This window comes from Schistocerca gregaria, chromosome 2 (genome assembly GCF_023897955.1).
Source record: "Schistocerca gregaria isolate iqSchGreg1 chromosome 2, iqSchGreg1.2, whole genome shotgun sequence".
Classification (NCBI taxonomy): domain Eukaryota; kingdom Metazoa; phylum Arthropoda; class Insecta; order Orthoptera; family Acrididae; genus Schistocerca; species Schistocerca gregaria.
The window spans coordinates 363,672,156-363,697,011 of NC_064921.1; the positions used below are offsets into that span (position 1 = coordinate 363,672,156).

At 44.3% G+C, this 24,856-nt stretch overlaps 1 protein-coding gene across 2 annotated transcripts in view; it reads left to right on the forward strand.

Annotated features, from left to right (window-relative positions):
• Nucleotides 1-23,648, forward strand: part of LOC126337077 (uncharacterized) — a 327,185-nt gene extending 303,537 nt beyond the window's left edge. For both annotated transcript variants that reach the window (XM_050001423.1, XM_050001424.1), the window contains 2 exons: nucleotides 17,166-17,302; nucleotides 23,334-23,648. In XM_050001423.1, the coding sequence (XP_049857380.1) occupies nucleotides 17,166-17,302; nucleotides 23,334-23,511 (315 nt within the window). In that variant the 3' untranslated portion in view covers nucleotides 23,512-23,648. The remainder of the gene's footprint in view (nucleotides 1-17,165; nucleotides 17,303-23,333) is intronic.
• The last annotated feature ends 1,208 nt before the right edge of the window (nucleotides 23,649-24,856 follow it).

Sequence of the window (24,856 nt, forward strand, 5' to 3'; positions counted from 1 at the left end):
TAAAAGGAAGGAGGGTAGCTTTGAGAGGGTTTCTCCCTTTTACATCTACAAGGGTCTTGAGGGAATTGCAGGAACACTGAAATCTGTAAAGCGACTGCGCAATGGGACTCTGTTAGTTGAAACTTCTAGTTCCCGTCAAGTCGCTGCCCTTCGGAAAGCAAATTGTCTAGGAGAGTACGCTGTCGAGACCGAGCTCCACTCCACTTTGAATTATAGTAAGGGTGTTGTGACGTGTAGGGACTTGGTGGATATCCCCATAGACGTGCTAAAATCTGAGTGGGCTGACGAAGGAATTGTTGACGTGCAGCACATTATGAAACGAGTCAATGGGGACCTCATCAAATCTGACTCGTTTATTCTCACATTCAGTTGCCCGAGACTCCCGGAGCATGTTAAAGCGGGGTTCTTACGTTTGCCCGTACGGCCATATTTCCCCAACCCAATGCGCTGTTTTAAATGTCAGCGCTTTGGGCATACTACATTGGGGTGCAATGGGATAGCCACGTGTGGTAAATGTGGTCAGCCTGCCCATGACGGAGCCGATTGTTCATCGCCTGTGAAGTGCGTGAATTGCTCTGGGAGTCACCCTGTCTGGAGCCGGATCTGCCCCATCTATCTCGAAGAGCGGAAGGTACAGGAGATTAAAACATCTAAGCGCATCCCCTATGGTGAGGCCAAGAAGATCTTTAAGGCCATGCAACCTCCTGTGTTTTCAACATCTTTCGCTTCCGCTCTCAAAAAACCGGTACAACTGGCCACTGTTGCTACACAAACGGAGGTTGCTAGTGTTAGCACTAAAACCTGCGCTTGCCAGTGCACTTGTGCTGCTGCGGTTGTTTTGCAATCTGCGGCTCTCCCCGCTACATCGGACAAGGCCGTGGTTGCTGACATTGAGGTACTTCCAGCCTCCCCCCATATGGCGCCTTCTGCCCAGGCGAGTCAACCTCCAACTGTTGACAAGGCTCTGCATTCCAAGCCCCCCAAGACAAAGCCTCAGAAGATGAAGGTTCTGCCACCTGAGGAGACTAGTCAGCGTCGGTCCGATGATGATGCCATCGTACTGTCTGACATCTCCCGTGGGTCATCATCGGATCTTATGGACATTGATGTCGACCGGGGGCGATCTTCTCGCCCCAGGAATAAATCTCCCGCCAGTACGGTCTCTCCTACAAAGCACAGAGGCAAGGTGAAAGTTCAGCCACCCTGATCACTGGCTCCCATATTACAGTGGAACCTGAATGGTTTCAGGACGCATGTGGCCGAATTACAACTCCTTATACGAGAGTGCCCCTTGTGCTTATGTATCCAAGAGACACATTTTCGGGCCACTGATTCTCCTTCTTTACGCGGCTATACCGTATATCGAAAAGATGATCTGATGGGGCAAAGGGCAAAGGGTGGTGTTGCGGTTTTTGTCCGTGATGTGCACCCCTCATCTGAGCTCCCTCTCGTCACCGACTTGCAAGCAGTTGCAGTTGACATTCTTGTGGGTCGGAGGCTCACAGTCTGCTCTGTTTATTTACCACCTCCGGATGCGATAGACTCTGAGGCTCTCACGGACCTTATTAGCCAACTCCCTCGCCCATTTCTTCTTCTGGGGGACTTCAACGCTCATAATGTCTTATGGGGCTCTCCGACTACTTGCCCCAGGGGTCGCATTCTGGAAAGCGTCATGATGTCTGAAGAACTGTGCCTCCTCAACTCTGGTGCTCCCACTCATTTCTGTACTGCTTCCGGATCGTCATCGGCTATTGACCTTTCCTTTTGCTCTCCAGCACTCGCGGATTCTGCTCTGTGGGAGGCTGCAGCTGACCTCCATTCTAGTGACCACTTCCCCCTCTGGATTCGCCTCCTGGATGAGGCTGTGGCATTACCAGTGCCACCCCGGTGGCACCTTTGCAGAGCTGACTGGACACTTTTCAGCCAACTGGCTGTTTTGGAACACCGTGCCAGCGTCCACGAATGGGTAGACCATGTTGCAGCCGTGATCTCTCATGCTGCTGAATTGTCACTCCCACGGTCATCCGGTCATCCCAAGAGGCGTCCTGTCCCTTGGTGGACCACTGAGTGCCACTCAGCCATCCGCGCCCGCCGTGCAGCACTGCGCCGCTTCAAGTGCCGTCCCTCAGCTGACAATCTTGCGGCCTTTCGGGTGGCAAGGGCCAGAGCGCGGCGAGTGATTAAAGAGAGCAAACGACGGTCATGGCAATCGTTCTTGAATTCCATCTCTCGCTCCACTAGTTCTACGAAAGTATGGGAAGCCATCAGGAGGATTTCCGGGAAACTCAGCCAGCTACCTGTCACGGCATTGCTGCATCAGGGATGTCTCCTCACGGCGCCGAGAGACATTGCCCAGACACTGGCCATGCATTTTGCGGAATCTACCGCCACTATTAACTGTGATCCAGATTTCTGCCGCTACCGCACTGCAGTCGAAAGGGGTCACTTGGACTTCCGGTCTCTAAATTCTGAACCCTATAACTGCCCCTTCACAATGTGGGAACTGGATTCTGCGCTGTCTGTGGCTCATGATACTGCGCCTGGTCATGATAAAATCCGGTACAGCATGCTGCGGCACCTGTTGCTGCCATCCAAGGAAGTTCTCCTGAACTGTTTCATTATGATATGGTTATCTGGCACGTACCCTGACTCGTGGAGGGAGGCAATTTTGATTCCCCTCCTCAAACCAGGGAAGGACCGAACGCATCCCAGTAGTTATCGGAGTATTGCCTTGACGAGCTGTGTTGGGAAGACGTTGGAACGCATGGTCAACCGCCGCCTGGTTTGGCTGCTCGAGACCAGGCAGCTCCTTAGCCCCTCTCAGTGTGGCTTTAGGAGATGTCGTTCCACTATAGACAACTTGACCCTGCTTGAGGCCGCCATCCAGCAGGTCTTTCTACGTAACCAGCATTGTCTAGGGGTCTTCTTTGACATTAATAAGGCGTATGACACTACTTGGCGCCGCCTTATCCTCAATCAACTCCAGGAGTGGGGCTTTCGTGGCCGTCTCCCCATCTTCATTTGGTCCTTTCTTTCTCACCGCCTCTTTCGGTATCGGGTTGGTAATGTGCTATCGGATTTGTACGTGCAGGAGAATGGTGTTCCTCAGGGCAGCGTTTTAAGTGTCACCCTCTTTGCCGTTGCTATTAACAGTATCATGTCCACTATCCGGAGTCCTGCCCAATGCTCCTTGTTTGTGGACGATTTTGCTGTTTTCTGTTCTTCCTCCAGTCTTGTCAGTGCTAGTCGGCAGTTACAGCTTACGATAAAGCGCTTAGAGGCATGGACTGCAAAGACTGGTTTTACCTTTTCTGCAGACAAATCTGTGTGTGTTCATTTTAATCGTTCTCGGCGTCTTTTTACCTCCCCTGAATTGCGTCTGAGGGACACCGTTCTTCCTTTTAGAGACACTGTGAGGTTCCTGGGCCTCACTTTTGATTCCAAGTTGTCGTGGTTGCCTCACCTTAAAGACCTCAAGGTGCGGGCCCTGAAGGCACTGAATATTTTGAAGTGTCTGAGCCATCGGTCCTGGGGAGCAGATCGGGCGCGTCTGCTGCAGTTTTATAGGGCTTTCGTCCGATCGCGTCTTGACTATGCTTGCATAGTGTATGGGTCAGCAAGGCCTTCGTATCTGAAGATCCTTGACGCAGTACACCATGAGGGTATCAGGCTGGCCACTGGTGCCTTCCGTACCAGTCCCATCCCCAGCCTGTGTGCTGAGGCAGGGGAACCGCCGCTCGCCATCCGGCGGAAACTCCTCATGGTGCGACGGGTGTGTCATTTCCTTGCCTGTCCTACCTCCCCTGCGTACCCTACCGTTGCCCGACCGCCTATGGAACGTCTCTTTTCCAGTCGTCCCAGGGCAACAAAACCATTTGGGATTCGTGCCAAGCATTTGCTTGAGTCCCTTGGTGTGGAGCGTGTGGCCCCCCAACGACAAGGTTTTACTCGCCTGCCTCCCTGGTTGCTCCAGAGGCCCAGCATCCTTTTAGACTTGTCGGAGAACCGGAGGAACTGCACTCCGGCGTTTGTTTTTACCTCCTTATTTTACGATATTTTAAACCAGCATCCGGACCATGTACCTGTATTCACAGATGGCTCTAAACAGGGGGACACTGTTGGTTGTGCTGTTGTTTTCACTGATCGAGTCGTCAAGTTACGGCTTCCTGCGGTGTTTACCATCCTCGATGCCGAATTGTTTGCAATATTGCGGGCATTGGAGCAGATGAGATGTGTTCCCAGTATTAAGTTCCTCATCTGTTCTGACTCCCTGAGTGCCCTTCAGACCATTCAACACTTGTACCCAGTGGATACGGTCGTCCAGAACATCCATGATGCCCTACTCCACCTCCACCTGCAACGGCAGGGGAAGGAGGTTTCTTTCTGCTGGGTGCCGGGGCACGTGGGTATTAGGGGAAACGAACTGGTGGATGTGGCTGCCAAAGATGCATGTTCCCTCCCTCACGTTGTTGAATGTGCCGTCCCCCTCCATGCTGTAACCTTCCTTTTGCGTTTTCGTGTTATGCATCAATGGGAAGAGGAGTGGTTGGCAGTTTCTGACAATAAGCTGCGTCTGGTAAAGGCCACTACGCGACCATGGCGTACGTCCTACCAGTCATACAGGCGGGATGAGGTTCTCCTCACTCGCCTCCGCATTGGACACAGTCCCTTCACGCATGGTTTTTTACTCCGGCGGGAGGACCCCCCCAATCTGCAGTGCTTGTGGCGTCCAGATTACTGTCCGCCACATTTTACTTGACTGTCTTTTATTCTCTGACCAGAGGGCGGTGGTTTCCTTGCCACCGGATTTGCCCTCTATTTTGCAAGACGACGCAGCGACTGTGGTTAAGGCCTTACGGTTTTGTGTCCTGTCCAATCTGTTGCCTCGGATTTTAGGGAGAAGGTTTTAATGTGCTGCTGGGTGACTGGCTCACCCAGGTTTTAGGTAAGAGGTCTGCCAGTCACGATTACCTCCTTGTTTCACTTCGGTATCTGTTCTCTTTTCCTTGTGTTTCCTTTCCTTTTTTAGTGTGTTTCTTCTCCTCTTGTTTTGCCTCTGTATGTGCGCATTTGGAACTGCGTCAGGCCTGTGTCTTTTAGCCGTTCTCCTTGTTCGGCGTCCGTCTTCGTCCCTTCACCGCCTGTGTTCCTGTTTCTATGCGTTTGGGCGCTGATGACCACGCTGTTTAGCGCCCGTAAACCTCAAACACACACACACACATCATCCTCTTTGGTGTCTTGGTTCCCCCTTGGGGTTTGACCTTGACATTTAAAATTTATGTCCTTAGCTTGAGACATTTGGGGAAGAACTCCCTTCCTAGAGCCTATGGCATGGATTTCTTTCCCCACTTCCTTCACCTCTTCCTTCCCTACATAGGCCCCCTCCATTCTTCTTGGTCACCAGCACCTGTAGCCAGTCCATGTGGTGTGGCTGTCATGTGGGCACAAGTTGAGCACATGTGCGAACTGTCACTTCATAAAAGATTGCTTGAAGGTCCTTCGGGGTGGCAGGTAGGTTAATTTCAATCCATAAATGTTAGAACTGTTAAAGAATTTGGTCGATGAGAGATAATTGCCGATTTGGTATCAGAGGAGGAAGCGATTCCCATGGTCGCAGATAGTGAGCCTATTGTCGAGGTGCAGGTTGGAGGAGTGCCCCCACACCCTCCCCACTGTGCTGATGACAACTATAGATCACACTACTGATACCTGAGCTGTTGCCTCAATTGTATGCCAAGGAGTGGTTGGTTGTCATCCTGGAACATCGGAACGCCAGACAACAGCTGCTGTGCCAGACAGCCCTTGCTGTGGGTGGGTGGCATCCATGGGGAGAGCCACTAATCAAAGTGGATGGTATCAGGGAAGATACAAAAGTATGGCCATTCTCAAGTGGCCATCTCCTCAATGGGTAAAGGTTCATTGAATGCTGCTTTATATGGCCCTGAAGCCTTTCCTCCCCTGGATACACCCAGGGAGGAGGGTCAGTCTCACTGTGTTGGGATGAAACACTTTACCTGCAACCTGGTCTGTGCTAGGATGGATGGGAGCACAGTCACTACCACAAAACCATTGTTTTTTGTGGAGAATATTAAGGACACGTTTGGTGAAGTGGAGTCTCTCAGTAAGATGTGATCAGGCTCTGTGTTGATAAGTTTCTTTTGCCACTCAATTCTGCAGCCCTTCTTGCTTGTGATCGTCTTGGTGATGTCCCAGTCTATTACCTGCTCACCAGTCTCTGAATGTGGTCCAGGGAGTGTTTTTTCATAGGGACCTCAATCACGCAAACTGATGAGGAACTCTGGACAAATCTGGAGTGCAGTGTTCATTTTGTTCAATGTTTGCAGAGAAGTCATAAAGACAACCACACTGATACTGGCACCGTTATTCTGGTTTTTGAGGGAGGTACCCTTTCAGAATAAGTCAAGATTAAGTCTTACCAATGTGATATGACTCCATACATCCTGCCACCCATGAAGCACTTTCGGTGTTTGTGTTTTGGACATAGGTCTTCTCGCTGTATGGCACACCCTCTGTATGGTGACTGTGGACACATGAGGGAAGCTCCTTTCTGCCATCTGTGTGTGTAAGTTGTCAAGACCAACATTCTCCATGCTCTCCAGATTTCCCACGTTATCAGAGAGAAATGAAGACCCAAGAATGCAAGTCTCTGGATCAAATGCAACTGACCCTACACAGTGTCGATTTCATCTACTTTTGCCTCTGTTACATCCTATCCCCCTCCTTATCCCAGCTCCATCCCCCTCTCCCCTCCCCCACCCCTGCAGTTCCCACACCCTTCCCTCCATGTGCTGTTCTCCCTCTCCTTCCACAGAAATGCCCCCCCCCCTTTTCAGTGCCTGCTGGTGATGGGGCTCCTTCTTGGGACCCCTTCCCCTGGCATTTTTCAGGTCAGAAGCCTGCCGCCACAACTCAGTGCCGCAATTTGCCTGCTCACTTTTGGTTTCAGATCTTGCAGAAGCTTCCTATCTCTTTGTGCCCTGCATTTTAGTTGACAATTATGTCATTAGTGACTGCATCCCGCTTCATACCAACCTGGCAGCAATAGCAGTATGAGTGCAAAGGAGCCCACCAATTGCCATTTGCAGTGTCTGCCTCCCTCCAGGTAGGCCACTTCCTTATGTTGAACTGCCTGCCTTCAAACAGCAATTCCCCCCACTGTATCTTCTCTTCAGGGACTTAAATCACACCAACCCCATGTGGTGGAGTGCCGTTTTGATGGGTGGGGGCTTCTAATTGACCAACTTATTACAGACTTTGATTTGTGTCTCCTCAATGATGGTTCCCCTACCCACTTCAGTGACACTCATGGTACCTTTTCTGCCATTGATCTCACCATCTCCTCACCTGCTCTTATGGCTTCCCTACAGTAGTCACCCCATAACAATCTTTGTGACTATGACCACTTTCCAGTGACTCTATCATTTCTCTGACACTGCCAGGCAGATAGGCCCCCATGTTAAGAATTCTGCAGAGACAGTTGGCCATTATATATGTCTGCTGTGCACTTTCATCTCTCTGACTGGATTGATGTAGTCGTGTGAGGCATCTGTGCCACTATTCTTCATGCTGCTGGCTCTGCTATGCCCCTATCCATAGACTCCACTCATTGTCAACCAGTACCACGGTGAAACAGTGACATAGAAGTCACTATCCAGGACTGCCAATGGGTGCTGCAATGATTTAAATGACACCCCTCACAGACTAACATTATCACTTTTCAGCATCTCCATGCAAAGGCTTGCCAGCTTATTTGGCAAAGTAAAAGGAATTCTGGGATCACTGTATTTGGGACATATGCCTCTTCACATGTTTGGTCCAAGCTGCATAGCCTTCTGGATGGTCACTGACAATGAACTGTCCAGGGTCCTACCCTAAAGGGTGTTCTGTGTGCTGATCCATTGGTCCTTACAGAACACCTCATGACACGCTTTTCAACATCAGCTTCTCTTCCTATCTTGCTATTTTTCTGTGACAGAACCAGGCCTGGACTCCATCCACAACCAGATGATCCAACACTTGGATATTACCCAGAGGCAACATCTACTCAGGGTCTTCATCCACATTGGGGTCATGGGTGTCTTCCCATCACAATGGTGAGACAGCATAATTATCCCTTTCCTTAAGCCTGGGAGGAACCCAGCAGCTCTTGGAAGCTACCTACTGATTAGCCTGACCAACGTACTTTGTAAACTGCTCAAGAGGATGATTTGCTTCCAATTAGGTTCAGTACTCTGATCTTGGGGCCTTTTGTCTCCTTATCAGTGTTGCTTCTGGGGAGGACCATCTACAACTGAACATTTACCAAGATTGGAAACAGCAATCTGACAGCCTTTTACTAACTGCCCTCACCTTGTCACAGTTTCTTCTTTGACCTATGTAAGGCATATGATGTGGCTTGGCACAGTCACATTTTAGTTACTCCTCCAATTTTTGTCCATGAATTTTTATCCAAGTGGCTCTTCTGGGTTAGAGTTGGCACTTCATTCAGCACTCCTCGGTTCCAGGAGAAACAGTATCCCACACACGTTCTGTATTAAGTGTCACATTCTTCCTCATTGCTGTTAGTGGTCTTGTAGCCTCTGTTGGGCCTCTGGTTACCCTGGCACTGTATTTTTGCATGTGGTGCAGCTCCCAATCGATATCATCTGCTGAACACTAGCTTTAGGTGCCATTTGATGGGCCTCTGCATGGTTCCTTTCCCATGGCTTCCCGTTTCCTCCCTCCAAAACCTGTGTTGGACATTTTTGTTGTTGACCCACTGTACACCCTGATCCACAACTTTATTTAGGTGACCAGCACATAGATGTTGTAGTGAAGTCCTGTTTCTCGGGCCTTCTTTATGATAAAATGCTGCTGTGGCTGCCCCATATTCGCTACATGAAGACTACATGTGTGAGGAAACTTAATGCCCTCTGCCTCCTGGCCTACACATCTTGGGGGTGCAGACTGTGTTACTCTTCTCCATCTGTACCATGCTCTGGTTTTGCCTACACTAGATTATTGTTGTCAGTACTATGGCTCAGTGGCTACCTCCACTCTGGAACTACTTGACCTTGTTAATCATTATTGGGTGCTTCTAGCAATGGGTGCCTTTTGCACTAGTCCTGTTAACAGTCTTGTTGCAGAAGCGGGGACTCCCCCTCTACAAATACGATGGAGCGAAGAGTTCCCGGGAGCTACTATCTTCTACACTGATGGTTCTAAAAAGATAGATAAGGCTGGATATGCTTTTACATTTTCTATTGGCATGGAACACCATTTCATGACACAATCACATAGTATGTTTGCAGCACAGGCGCTAACCATTAAGAGGGCCCTCCATTTTGTTACTCATTCTTTGCCCTACATTGTTATAATATGTACCAACTCAATGAGCAGCTTTCAGGCTATAGAGCAATGCTACTCTCGTCACCCTTTGGTCTCTGCTATCCATGACCTCTCTGCCCTTGGCAGTGATGCCTACACAGTTGCCTTTCTCTTGGTCCCAAGTTATGTGGAAATCCCAGGGAATGAACAGGCTGACTGTTTGGATAAGAGGCAGATACATACCCCACATGGTTCCAGGTGCAGATATGTGGATCCACATTAAATCTCTCTTCACCCAAAAGTGGACTGACATCTGGTGCACTACTGCACTCATTAATAAACTTAATGAACACTACACAATCAAGGATACTACTGCTGTTTGGTGCTCTTCCTTCCACTCCTCTTGGAAGGAGTCCATTGCCTTATGCTGTCTATGCATCAGTCTCAGTAGGCTCGCTCATTGTTTTGTCTTTCATAACGAAACACCCCAACAATGTAGTTGTGGAGCCAGACTGACAGTATCCCATATATTGTTGGAATGTCCCCTCCTTTTGTCCCTTTGTAATGAACATTCAGATATGTTGAAAATAGTCAGCTTAAAAATGGTGTTTCAGAAACCAGTTTTATTGCACATGGATGGCTGAGACATGAAAGCTTCTTTACTTTATTTTAAACCAAAAGGTTTTATTTTTCAAAATTAATTAATAGTGGTGAGGTATTTTGCCAAATTTTATAGTATTATATAACTTGTTTATATAGTTTCCAAGAATATTAATTAAATTTCAGTTTTTATATGAAACATACTTCTTACATGTTGTCACATAGAAGAAAGTGTAAGTAGGTGAATGATGAACACTAACTTCACTTCAGGAAGGTTTATTCAGCACTTGCACATACAAGAGTGCAAAGCAAACTCCCTCCAGCCAGAACACATATGGTATATATACAGCTACAGAACATTCCAGTACAATGATTATTGCCATTTGTGGATACTTCTAGAATGTACTCAACCTGAATATAGAAATTAAAACTTTATAGTTCAGGTAAGTTTTGAACTCGCAACCCTCCATGCAACAGTCCAGTATCATAACCACTACACTATAGCGGCTGTGCTACTCAGCTTCTTCAGTGACATTGATCTCTCCTTAAGAGAACAGTGTCTCAGTGTTATGTCCTAGTCTGGGAACGAGTCATTGGTTCTGCATACTCTTACTCCCGATGACTGATGTTCACCCTGGCACTGATCTTCTTAGAACACTCCTTGCCACTATGTTCTTCATCACCTTTCTGCTTGTTGCCCATCACTGGAGCTTCAAAATTACCCTGGGTTCCAGGATCCTTGTAGGGCTTCATTCGAAGGATGTGGACCATGTTTCTGATCTTTCATCCTCTTGTGTCAGGGTCAAAATCTTCAACTTCATAAGTAACATCAGACAACTGTCTCACAACCTTATAGGGTCCAAAGTAGTACCTGAGGAGCTTCTCAGAGAGACCAACCTTCCAAACAAGAGTGAGATCCAGATGAGGTCACCAGGCTGGTAGACAACAGGGCGGTGGCTCACAGCATGCCTTCGGCGATTGTTTTCTTGTGCCTACAGCATGTGGAGTCAAGCTAACTGCCAAGCTTCCTCAGCTCTGGTCAACACCTGTCTGATGTAGTCATCATCCACGTCATCAGGCTGTAATGGAAACACAGTGTCCATCATCGTCATTGCCTCACGACCATGCACCAGGAAAAATGGCATAAATCCTGTGGTGTCTATGTGGCAGTGTTGTAGGCAAACGTCACAGAAGCACCCCATCCCACTCTCTGCTCAACATTGATGAACACTGATAGCATGTCAGCCAAGGTCGTATTAAGGCGTTCAATAAGCCCGTTAGTTTGTGGATGGTAGCCCCGTCATGTGATGGGTAATGTTGCACCGACAGTTTATCTCTGTCACAAGATTTGATTGGAAAACTTTCCCTCAATCTGTAATTAATGACCTTGGCCACAGTGTTTTAATACAATGTCTTCTGTGATGAATTTGGCTTTTGTAATGGCATAGCATGTCAGGTAATCAGTGCAAACAATAATCCATCTATTGCCACTAGCAGACGTTGGAAATCATCTGAGGAGGTCAATCCCAACATGTTGGAAAGGTGTTTTGTCTGGTGGAATTGGTATGAGGCAGCCAGGTGCTTTCTGAGGAACTGCTTTTCGCCTCAACAGTGTGACATATAGTGACTGACACTCCTAAATAAACCTGGCCAGGAAAATCTCTTGCGGATCCTATTTAAAGTCTTAATAAATCCTAAATGTCTGGCTTCAAGTGTGTCATGGAATTTCTGTAGAACATCTGAGTGCATGTGTTTAGAAATCATTGGTAGCCACCTCTTTCCAAATGGATCAAAGTCTTTCTTGCAAAGTAATCCATTAACTACCTTAAATTGTCCTCTCACATCCTCTTGACCAATTTAAGGCAAGCATAATTTGAGATATCTTGGCATCCTTTTTCTGGTCAGCAGAGAGATCCTGAAGTGCAGTGAGACAGTCACTATCTTCATCAAAGTCTTGATGGTCTTGCCCAGGGTTTCTTGAGAGACAGTTGGCATCTAGGTATCTTCTTCCACTTCTGTACCCTATGGTAATGTCATACTCCTGAAGTTGTAGTGTCCACCTGGCGAGTCATCCCATTGGATCCTTAAGAGCTGTCAACCAACAAAGTGAATGGCCTTCCATAGAGATACTATCAAAATATGCACATGGCCCAGATCAAAGCAAGACATTCTCTTTTTTTTTTTATTTGAGTAGTTTCTCTCAGCTTTTGAAAGTGTCCTAGGAGCATAGCCTTCTCTTTTCTGTACAAAATCTGCACCAGAACAGCACTGATCCCATACCCACTGGCATCTGTGCGTAGTTCTGTAGGTGCTCTCTCATCATACAGACAAAGTACAAGGCCAATCGTCAGAGCTTTTCACAGCACATCAAAAGAATCTTGTTGAGCACCACCGCAGATAAATTTATTATTGGCTTTTAACAACTCTTGGAGTGGCCTGGATTTGATACAAAAGTCTTTGATAAAATGACGGTAATAATAACATAATCTGAGGAAGCATCTTATGTCTCTAATATTTTTAGGAATAGGAAATTCTTTTATAGATCTCACCTTTTCTGGGTCTGGCCACACACCTTCGTTTGCCACAAGGTGTCCAAGTATTTTGATTTCTTTTGCTCCAAAGAGACACTTTCTTGGATTAAGTTTCAGTCTGCCTTGTTGGAGACACTTAAGAACAACCCTCAGTCTTTTTATATGTTCATAAAATGTCTCTGAGAACACTACAATGTCATCTAAATAACAAAGACACATCATCCACTTCAGGTGACTTAGAAGATTATCCATCATCCGTTTGAAAGTTGATGGTGCTTTACACAAACCAAAGAGCATTACCTTAAACTCATACAGGCCCTCAGGGGTGATTAATGCAGTTTTCTAATGATCAGCCTCATCTACTTGTACTGTCCAGTATACCAAGTACATGTCCATGGTTGAGAAAAATATAGCCCCCTTCAGACAATCTTGGGTATTGTCAATTCGTGGAAGAGGCTAAACATCCTTTTTAGTTATCTTATTAAGCTTCCTTTAATCAACACAAAAGCACCCTTCTTCCTGATAAGAACCACTGGTGATGACAATGGGCTCTGCGAAGGCTGAAGGCTGATTGATGTCATTCTTCATCATTTCCTCTACCTCGTCATGAATTATTTGATGTTCCATTGCTGACACACAGTATGCTCTCTGGCTTATTGGTTGATGGTCTCTAGTGTTAATCCAGTGCTTGACCACCAATTTGTATCATTTGATCTTCACCTGTGGATTGAAGCATTCAGAGAACTCATGAAGAATGGCAAGTAGCTTCTCCTGTTGTTCCTTAGTGAGATCTGGTGATAGTCAAGCTAGAAGATCTTATCTCATAGTGGGAGTGCTAATTTCACCCACAGATTGGTCATGGGAGGTTTCTATGATGCTCAGCTGTTCTGCAAATAACAGCTCAGCATCTGATATGCACATGCATCTCGGAAGGATCTGCGGTTCTCAGTGACAGTTAACTATCCACAGTTTACCAAATACATTCTTAAACGAGATGACAGAGGCTGGGATGACCAAGTTATTCTTCAGTGCTATGCTTCTCTTACATTCCACTACAAGGTCCATGGGTTGGTGCATGGCTTGATACATGACAGTTACCTTTCTAGTACTGACTGCAAGAATGATCACTTCATCCAGCACACATAGTCTCCATAAACTCAGATGTGTATCTTCCTGTCCACAGTATTTCATCTTGTCTAGCATAATCTTTGAGTGAACACAATCTATAATTGCCTGAGAAGCTTTCAAAAAGTCCCATATGAGAATGACGTCATGACTACACACTTGTAAGACAATGAATTCTAAAGGCTGTGTATGGCCACTTATACCCACATGAATGATATGTCTTCCTGAACGTTTTACATATTTCCCATGAGCCACCTTCAGCAGAGATGTTTCGTTATCGACGAATACGGTTTTCTGCAACTGGCGACAGCACTTTTTCAAAATTACTGAAGCTCCAGAGTCCAAAAGAGCTTGGGCTGGTCAGCCATCCATGAGGATATTGACATAGTTTCCTATAATGTTTGTAGTGAACAACGGCGGAGGATTTTGCTCTTTGGCAGCCTCACCTCCAAGGAAGGTTGCACCCTTTAGTTTTCCAGGTTGTGGCAGCTAGGTCATCAGCTGGAGCTTATAAATGGTGATGTAGACATGATTGACGTGTTGGGGTGCAACCTCTCCAGTGGCTAGCTTGCGGCGATGGTGACCTACGGCGTCCTGCACCCACATCTTAATCTTCATCGTCTCGGAGTCGGCATCAACTAAGATTGGTCTGCTGTCTCTGTGTCCTCCAGATGTCAGTCTTCCTTGGTGCCCAAACAGATTCCTCATGCAGTATTGTAGGAACATAATTTTGCCTGGGTCTCGACTTTTTACCATTTTAAAGGGAAATGAAGGACGAGAGATTGGGCTCAATGTCTGTTCCACTTCCTCCCTTATGTCCTCTTGAAACGTCTCAGTTTTATGCTCACTGTGCAATCCAAGTGCCTTCTGAACTTCCTCTCTCACTATCTGATGAAGAACACTTGGGAAATCAGTTTCTTCCTCCATTGCAGACATCAATATGATGTTTGGAAGACATTCAAATTTCTTGCGTGTAAGTCTTCTTTGATGCATAATCTCAATATACTGGCACCATTTTATGAAGTAGTCTGCTGTCAAAACCTCCTTCAGAAGGAGGGCTTGATACATGTCCTCAGCAACACCCTTCATGAGATGTTCAACCTTATCTTCCTCCTTCATTCTAGGATCCACTATTTTACACAGCTCCAACATGTATTGAATGTAGAATGCTGTTGTTTCTCCTGGACACTGTGCCCTGTACTTTAATTAATCTTCATCCTTGCACTTCTGTCATTGTGTGTCGCCGAAATACTTGCACAGTTCCTCATGGAATACTTCTCACCTTGTCAACTTCGACTCCTTATTCTCATACCATTGCTTGGCAGTGCCCTCTAAGTAGAAAAATATGTTAGCCAAACACATGGTGTCATCCCAATTGTTAAATTTGGCTATACACTCATATACCTTTAGCCACTTGTTTGGATATTGGCCATCATCACCAGAGAACCCAGAAGGATGTCTCATGTGGTGGCACACAGTTGCTGTCAAAATAACGCCCTCTTCTTCTTCTGTCTTTGATAGATTGTGATTTGTTGAATATTGCTCGAACTCAGGTTTCTCGACACATAAACGGCAGCTCTTGTCATGGCCTGATGGAAGCCACTGTGTCATTGATAATGTGTGGTATCAAAAGTTCCAAAACCCAGCGTCTCCACCAGAATAATATCATGTAGAAGAAGGTGTAAGTAGATGAATGACGAACACTAACTTCACTTAACGAATGTTTATTCAGCACTTAAAAGAGCGCAGAGTGAACTCCCTCCAGCCAGATATACAGCTGAAGAACAAATGAGTACAATGATTCTTGCCATTTGTGGATACTTCTAGAATGTACTCAAACCAAATATAGAAATTAAAATTCGGGTGAGTTTTGAACTCACAACCCTCAATGCCACAGTGTAATATCATAACCACTACACTATGGTGACTGTGCTACTCAGCTTCTTCTGTGAGAATATCATAGATTCATTGGGATCATTTTATTTCCTTGTGAATGGTGACTGTTACCTTTTCAGATGAATCACATTATATGCTCCAGCAGACAGATTGCCGATGGTGTATATGATGTGAAATGTCTGAAAGCAAGAAAGAAGGGTGTGTTAAGATCTGGGAAATGTTTTTGGTGCATTAGCTAGATGATCTCATCATTCTGGAAAGCACAGTGGATCAACATTAGCATGCCTCTATGGGAGTCAGCATGGCCCCACATCCCTGTTGGTACCTTTCAGAACCTCACAGGCTGTTTTTCCTGCACATATCACAGTGGTGCATGTTGCAAAATGTGGCTATTTAGTCTTTTGACAAGTGGTCACCTTAATGTGATTCAACAGTGTAATAAGAATGTGAACTCATTTGCCAAATGTAAAAGATGATAACTTTATGTACATTTATGTGCAGTCACAATTCTACATTTTTCATAAGATAATGAGAGGTGCTTGTTCCATGTTTAATGGTTGGATTAAAAGTGCTTCATTTATCATGGGGAGTTCTTCCCCTCAGGAACTGTAGTTTAGTATTGTTTCATCTGATGTTTTGTCATGCTTGCTGTGTACAAAACTACACAAATCTATTTTTGGACAATTAAAGACTCTCCAATAATGATAATACATTTGGGAGATGCATGTTCTAGCAATCTAGGTTTTGTCTAATGTTTCAAGTTACCTTTTTTTGGGGTGTGGGGGGTTTGTCTTGTTAGTGATAGAAGGATAGAAGTTTGTACTCACACTTGATACTGAATTTTGGCCTAATAATTTTGCATACAGCTTCAGTTTCAGTCTAAGTGAGTTCTAGGTTCTTGTCACCTCCATTTCCCATCACCCTATTTTATCAAAATTCCGTCAAACATACCCCAACAATCTCACTGCTGCCAAATTAGGGTTTCAGCCAGCTTTATGTACCTAATATTAAATGCGAGGTTCACTGTCTTTCATGAATGCTTAAAACTCTGGAACTTTGCTGTGAATGCCCCAGCAGTTGGTTACTAGGATTTTAATAGTTTCATCCGTAAATGGTCAGGGTGTAGAGGGGGTTCTTACAGTAACATTCTGGGTTCTCCTATGGCTCTTGTCATGTAGATTGGATGGAGTGTTCTGAATCCTGTGGCACAAGTGTAAGAAATAGCACCCTGGCTTGTCACAGAACCCTCAAAATTTCTGGTTGAAGCCTTCCACATGGTTCAAAACTACAGACTGAGAACTTAGTTGAAATTCTGTGACCAAATGAAAGGTTATCCAATTTTGTTTCATTACAATACCATCTATAAGGGCATTGAAAATGAGTTCAGATAAAACTTGCATAGGTTTTAGCATTGCTGATAATATGCAACTGAAAGAAGGGATTTTTCACTTAAATAACTGAGGTTGATTATATTTTCACTCGCACTGCAGTTCCTTTTCATATGAAACTATTATTGTGACATTGTGGACTCCATTGTCTGCCCAAAATTTTAATTGAAACACTTTTTCGTGGAATGGACACTTCTTGTGATATTATTTTGCAAAGATTAAACTGGGACACCCTATGTATGGTTTATTTATGTTAATAAATTTACCACCAAGTGCAAATAAAGACACTCTGTTGCAGATAATTCGTAGAGGTAAACCAGATGAGCCATTTTATGCACAAGGAAAATGGCTGAAACAAACTGGTGACATCAGTGCCCGCCTCTACCCAGCAAAAAAAGTGACAAACTTGGTGAATGTCATGGGAGCTGGTGACTGGTAAGCATCATCTCAAAAATAAAAGTGAAATCACCTACTATGTGCTATTTATGTTGTGAAAAGTGTTATTAATTTTATCGCAAGCAGCAGCATTGATTGTGAAGCCACATGATGGGAAGTAATGTACCCAGTAGGAGATAAACCACAGCTTTTAGTGTAATATAGGAGATGGCAGCCTTTTTCATAGTTTAAGCATGACTAGCATGAAGTGGTGAAGTGATACTTCATACAGTCAAAACAAGGCACTGACTATTACGTACTGATGATTGGACCCTAACCACATAACATACTGATAACGTTTTTTTCAATTATCTTAGTGTGTTTAATCCGTGTCAATTGAAAATGGTATTCACCATTTTATAGTTTATAGATTATTTATGGTTGATGATGTAGAGTTGTTTTCCCTCTTTAAACTGAAATTTGAGCTATTTTTAGGGTTCTATAACTCAATCAGTAAAAACTGAACACTTAGAGGAACATTTTGTTGTCTGTCTGACAGTTATGACATTTTTTCCCAGGAACAGGTAGAGGTATCAAGTTAAATTTATATCACATACTAAGGTATATGGTTCCTTGGTGGCAAGAAAAATTTAAGCTTCTAAGGCAATACGATCAAGAGAAAAGCCACTTGTGACACATACTTTGACACTCACACTCTCTTTCATCGAAACCTATATGGGACTTCCTGTTGACCTATAACATTTCACAAAAAGCAAGGTTTCACTGTACAAGTGAAGGAAAAAATCCAAAATTGTTACTTCATTATTGTATCAAATAAAAATAATACTTTCTTGCCATTTGTTGTCTGCCTTTCTATCTGTCCATCTGTTAAGACCACTTTTCCTCAGGAATGGGTAGAGGTATCAAGTTTAAATTCATCTCAAATACTAACGTCTATGACCCCTTGGCAGTGCAAAAAATTTAAGCTTCTAAGTCAAGGCAATCAAAAGGTATGACCTCATGTGTCACATATTTTGATACAAACTCACTAGTCAAAGACTATAGGTGTACTTTCTCTTCTTCCTTTTTTTTTTTTTTTTTTTTCCACCACCTTCTAGACCACCTTCCGAGCCACACTGTGTCAATGATTGTCTCCACACAACACAGACTTTTTTTCACCAACTTCCGAGCCACACTGTGTCAATGATTGTCCAAACACAACACAGACTTTGTCACCATGTGGATTGTTCATGCAGCATTTGATGTCTCAGATTCTTTCCTCTGATAGTTATATTTATTCCTATTGATCTCATCCTTATGTACTTTAGTGTTTTGTTTTCCACACATGTCTATGCCACATGAGCTGTTGATCCTAGATCTAACCCATACACTCTTCCTTTCTTCGCTTATCACAACACACACAGACTCCCATACCTTGTTGTTCCTTTTCTCCCATGTTTCTGTACATTTTTACTGATTTGTGCATATTTTCCTTATCTGTGGGTGTTTCTGTGTGTCTTTTTGTATTATTTATGGATTTTTACATTTTTTTTCACTTATCCAGCTTCTCTCTCAACCATCAATACCTATTTTGCTCATTTCTGAATAATTCCCATTTCTTTTACACCATTTGTGCCACAATGGACCTTTGCTCCATCTTTCTGCACCAGTTCAGGAAAGTATTCCTTTCCATGTCTAAAACTCAGCCTCACATCCTACTTCTCAAATGCTGCCTGTACCATGGAATCCCCCCAGACAGCGTAACTGTTAAGATTCCTTTCCCTGCATCCCCCCCCCCCCCCCCCCCCGCCCCTTTCACACCAATCTATGCATTTCAGATTCCAAAAACCCTTGGTCCTGATGTTGCTAAAACACATCTCATTGGCACAGACATCCCAGAAACACTTCTGGTTCCTACACAAGATACTACTACTCTGCAAACTCTACTCCATACATCAAATCTCTGAAATTGAGTCCCTTTCTCTTCAGCATATGGAATAGCATTCCAGACACTGCTTCCATAAGTTATCCAACCTGCTGACATCCAACTGCAACCTTGGGGTACCACTATCCAACCCCTATCAGTTTTTCTCCTCATTGACTCCTCATAGCAGCTGAACTCTACCAAGCTGAGCTTTTCAATTTGCTGTATCCCCGAAAACTCCCTACCAACCCTCCACCAAATCCAGAGCCAAAATATTATTGTAACACTGTTGTTAACCTTTCCATGAAAACCTTCAGATCCACAGAAGTTTCAGTCCTATCCAAAGGCCTCACCTTTATCCCTACACTCGAATTTAACCAAGCGGACTTGTCCAAGACCTACTCTCTTTCTCCCACTCCCTACAATGGAAGCACTTCTTTACCACCAATCCCTCCAACCGAAACTACCCTAATTCCAACATTATGCCCTGCCTCTTCCAATTCATCCCACCATCCAAATATGTTCCTCTCCCCCCCCCCCCCCCCCCCCCCTCCAACGTAACAAGCCCTGGTCACCTTCTAGGAATTCCTTATTTCCAACTTAGACTCACCATTCTTCCTCAGTTGCCTTCCCTAAGGCACCAACCTCTCAGTAGAAGAAAGAACAGCCATGCACAGCCTCAGAACAAATCCTGATCTAATCATCCTATCTGCAAACAAATGTTGCTCCACTGTTGTAAAGCACAGTGACTACCAGCCAGAAGGCCTCTTCCAGTTATCTGACTCCTCTACCTATAAACTTTGCCAGAGTGGTCTCATTCCAACACAACCTTCAATCTCTGCTTAAGGCCCTTACCAGAATATCTCTACTGAATCTATTTCTTTCCTCACACCTATGACACCCCACACACCCACCTTTTTACATGTTCCCTGAAATCCACAGACACAACAACCTTGGACACCCCATTGTGGCTGGTTATTGCACTAAAAGAATTTTGGCCCTCATTGAACACCACCTCCAACCAATTGCCCATAATCTAGCAGCCCATGTCGAAGACACTAACCCCTTCCTTCACTGACTCGCTGCCATTCCCACCCATTTACCTCCTGGATCCCTACTCCCACTGTTGACGTCATCTCCCTATACACCAACATCTCTCATGCCCATGGTCTTACCACTATTGAACACTACCTTACCCGACATCCTTCACACTCCAAACCCACTAACTCATTCCTCATACTCCTTACTTACTTTATTCTAACCCACAACTATTTCTCCTTTGAAAGAAAGGCATATAAACAAATCCATGGCACAGTCATGGCCACCTGCATGGTACCCAGCTACGTTAACCTTGTTATGGACCATCTAGAGATGGCCTTCCTAGCCTCCCAAAACACCAAACCCTTGGTCTGGTTCAGGTTCAATGATGATATGTTCATGATGTGAACTCAGGGCCAAGACACCCTATCTTTGTTCCTCCAAAACCTCACCTTCTCTCCCCTTCACTTCACATGATCCTCCTCAATCCAGTGTGCTGCCTTCCTAGATGTTGACCTCTTCCTCTCTGATGACTTCATCCACACCTCTGTCCCTATTAAAACTACCAACAGTGCCTGCATTTTGACAGCTGTCATCCCTTTCGTACCAAACAATCTCTCCAATACAGCCTGGCCACCCAGCGACAGTGTACCTGCAGTGACAAAAACTCCCTTGCTCAGTATGCCGAGCTCACAAAGTCCTTCACCGAACAGCACTATCCCCAAGACCTAGTCGGCAAACAGGTCTCCCATGCCATGCCTCTCACAACCCCAATCCTTGCAGCACCCACAAGAACCAGCCTCAAAGGAATGTCCCCTTCATCACCCAGTACCACCCCAGACTGGAACAATTGAACCACACCATTTGCCAGGGCTCTGATTACCCATCATCATGTCCTGAAATATGAGGGACATCCTACCCAAGACACTTCCCACCCCTCCTAAAGTGGCGTTCTGTCACCCAGCCATTCTCCACATCATCGTAGTCCATTCCTATACCACTGCCAATACCAACCCTTGGCACAAGGTTCATATCTTTGTGGAAGACTGAGTTGCAAATTCTGCCCAATCCACACACGGAGCACTTCCCCTTTCATTCCAGTCAGGTTTATTGTACCCTGTGAGGCACTGGGCCACCTGTGAAAGCAGTCATGTGACATTGTGCTGCAATTACTGCACAGCTTTTTATATTTGTATGACTACCAGCCAGTTGCTCACCAGGATGAATGGCCACCACCAAACTGTGGCCAAGAGCAAAGTAAACCATCCTGTGACACAAAATTCAGCCGAACATAACACACTTGATTTCAGTGGCAGCTTCGCTGCCCAAGCCATCTGGGTCCTTCCCTCTTCCACCAGCTTTTCCGAACTGTGTAGACACCACATTCTCCAGTCCCGTAATTATCCTGGCCTCAATCTATGGTAGCACACTGTCCCCACACCCTCCACCCAATAGTTTCTTCCCTTTCTCCTATCATTTCCTCCCCATTCTCATCTCTCACCCTGTTTATTTGCCACCCTCTGCTTTTACATTCTCCCATCTTTCCCTGCTTCCTTTCTCCCCATCCCCCCTGACCCACAACCTCCTGATGCTGAACATGTTGGCATTCTAGTTCCTGCACACTCTACCACACAGTGTTCATCTCTCTCCCCATCCATACATTACTGCACCTTCACCCCTTCACCCCTTCACACCTTCACCCCTTCACCCCTTCACACCTTCACACCTTCACACCTTCACACCTTCACACCTTCACACCTTCACACCTTCACACCTTCACACCTTCACACCTTCACACCTTCACACCTTCACACCTTCAGATTGCTGCTTGCATCCCACATGATAGTTGAATTCTGGCCGCAGATCTTTCTGGTACATAGAAATCTGTCTTTTCCTACATTGTTGACATTCCTGCCTGAGTTTCTACCTATACATATGTCAAGCCTGATTGTCTAGCAGTAAAACATATGCCTGGAAACTGAGAGGTTGCAGTTTTGAAGCTCTGTCAGACTGTGGATATTTCAGTCTGTTTTAACTTTGCTTTCATCTTTAAATGATGTGAGGAGTTGCCAGCAACATCGCGTGGTTCAGATTCCATGTTGAACTGTAGGTCTCCTTTCCCTGGTTGGACATCTGGGGTAGGTTGGAGACATACAAGTTGCTGAAGTGGTGTCCAATAGAGAGACTCTCCCCAGACCACTGCGCCACATGAAATAATAATTTTTGTTATTATTATTATTATTATTATTATTATTATTATTATTATCTCTGTACATAATTAATTTTGTGTAGGAACCTCAGAACACAAGCTCTACTTGCACTTGTTTGGTTTTTTTCATTATATTCAGTGTTTAATTTATTACATCTACATAATTGTGAAGATACTTGAGTGTTTCATTTCCCACCTCAGCTGTGTTCTGGAGGTCGTATATGTCAGTATAATGTTGCTGTCATCAACTAAACAAATTTTTTCTCAGATTTTGTCTGAAAAAATCCAACAACATAGACAAGCACATTCATTACTGCAGTATTTTTCTGATTTATTTCTTGAAACATATTATCCTGTGTTTGCAGATGACAAAATGCTTGGATCAGAATTTGTAGGGCAATCCTTTAATGCATGTCATTGTTATCATCTCTGTACCATCTAGTCATTTTGATCAGCACAATTTTATATTGTTTTAAGAAGATAAAAGCACTGTTAAAGCTAGAGCTGAATACAACATATTGAAAATTTGAAGTAATCTGTACTCTTTTTAGGATTCATTGTATTTCTTTTACTTAAACTTACCCTCATTTTAAGAGCTATTGTGATCTTGAAATGTTCTACAACAAAATTTCTCAGGTGAGAATACCTTTAATCTTATACTTTGACTAATAAATTAATTCAGTGCCTCAGTTATACTCCTCTTAATTCAGTGGATAAGCACAATAATAGACTATGACTACTGTAGTAGTTCACTGCTTCAGTTTTTCCAACAGGACTTTATAGGTTAGTTCAAATTACTCTTGAACTTTGGCTAATGTGATAATCCTACTCCCCAGTTTCGTAGAGTAGTGATAGACTTCCCTCTTAAGTCTTATGTAACATGGGTTCATTGTCTGTGATATTGTTGCACTCATTTACAGCTTGGCTGCTGGTTTCATCAGAGGCATGTTGCTAGGGCTGTCAGAGGAGAGGTGTGCTGCTGTGGGACTAGCCTGTGCGTCTGCTGCCCTTAATTATGATTGTGCTGTGCCAGTTCGCCTTCTTTCTGAGAATGCTATCAGACAGACCGCTGCTGCTGAATTTCTACCACTGCATTAAGTATAATGTGTAAATGGTGGTTACCATGCTGGAATTATCATGAATGTGAGAACGACGGCAGGGGGATGGAATTGGTGATATTTTTATCTGGTTTGCAGTTTAACTGTAAATAAATCTACATTTTTATATTCTCTTAATTGGGAGGCAGAACTTTGCCATATTCATATCCTTAACACACAGAATAGTAACTGCTATAATTTTGTGCTGTATGGTTTCCCTGTAAAACATGAAATGAAATGACTACAGCAGTATGTGCATAAGATTGTAACAATGTAGCAGTTTAACTGCACATGATACCCAAGCCACAAAATGTGATGATGGTTTTTGGAGAGAACTGAAACCAGTCATAATAAATAGAAGAAAAACTTTATGATGCAGACAACGAATAAAGAGTTTTAAATTATTAGGCTTATGGATCCTAAGGCAGTATATCACAGATTAAAACTTATATAAAGTAATTTAGAAGTAATTCCCAGAATTATCAATATAAGTAGTTTACTAAACAATGGAAAACCCAGGATGGAATGTAAGAATATTATGAAAAGGGAAGTTGCTACTCACCATATAGCGGAGATGCTGAGTCGCATAAGCATGCATGCACACACACACACACACACACACACACACACACACACACACACACACACACACACACACACACACAACTTGTGTGTGTCTGTCCTCTATTGTTGACGAAGACTTTAATGGCCAAAAGCTTTATTTGTGACAGTCTTTTTGTTGTTCCTATCATGGCTCAACATCTCCACCATATGGTAAATAGTTTATTAGCATTACCCATTATTAGTTGGTGTATTTTGCAGAGACCCTATAATGACTGGACCTGATTGTTATTAACTCGATTTACTCCACATCCCAGAGTGGTCTCCTTCACAACGGGGTTTACAAAATATGTATGAATTAGTGAATTAATGTGGCATGCAGACACTAATTAGTATACTGCTACTCTTTTGCCATTGTGCCATCTTATGCTAGGCCATTTTGCCACACAAAACAGCAGTGAGTTGCTTTTAGCTTACAGTGACATAAACTGCTTCAAAAATGCAGCCTTTTGTTTTAACATCTCCATACTCAGGTGCAATATTTGTGATTGCAAGGATTCTCATATTTTAACTAGTTTTTACATGGAAAAGGTAAGAAAAATGAGATACCAGACCACCTTTACGTATAAAAAAAAAAAGTTTCCAAAAAGAAAAAGTAACAGGTTACTAACTTGCATTTTCTGACTAATGACTATTAAAGCAGAGTGGATTAAGTCTAAATATGATCCACCTTTATGTCAAAAGCTAATGCTCAAAGTCTTCATAAATTTCTTTGTGTGAGTAGT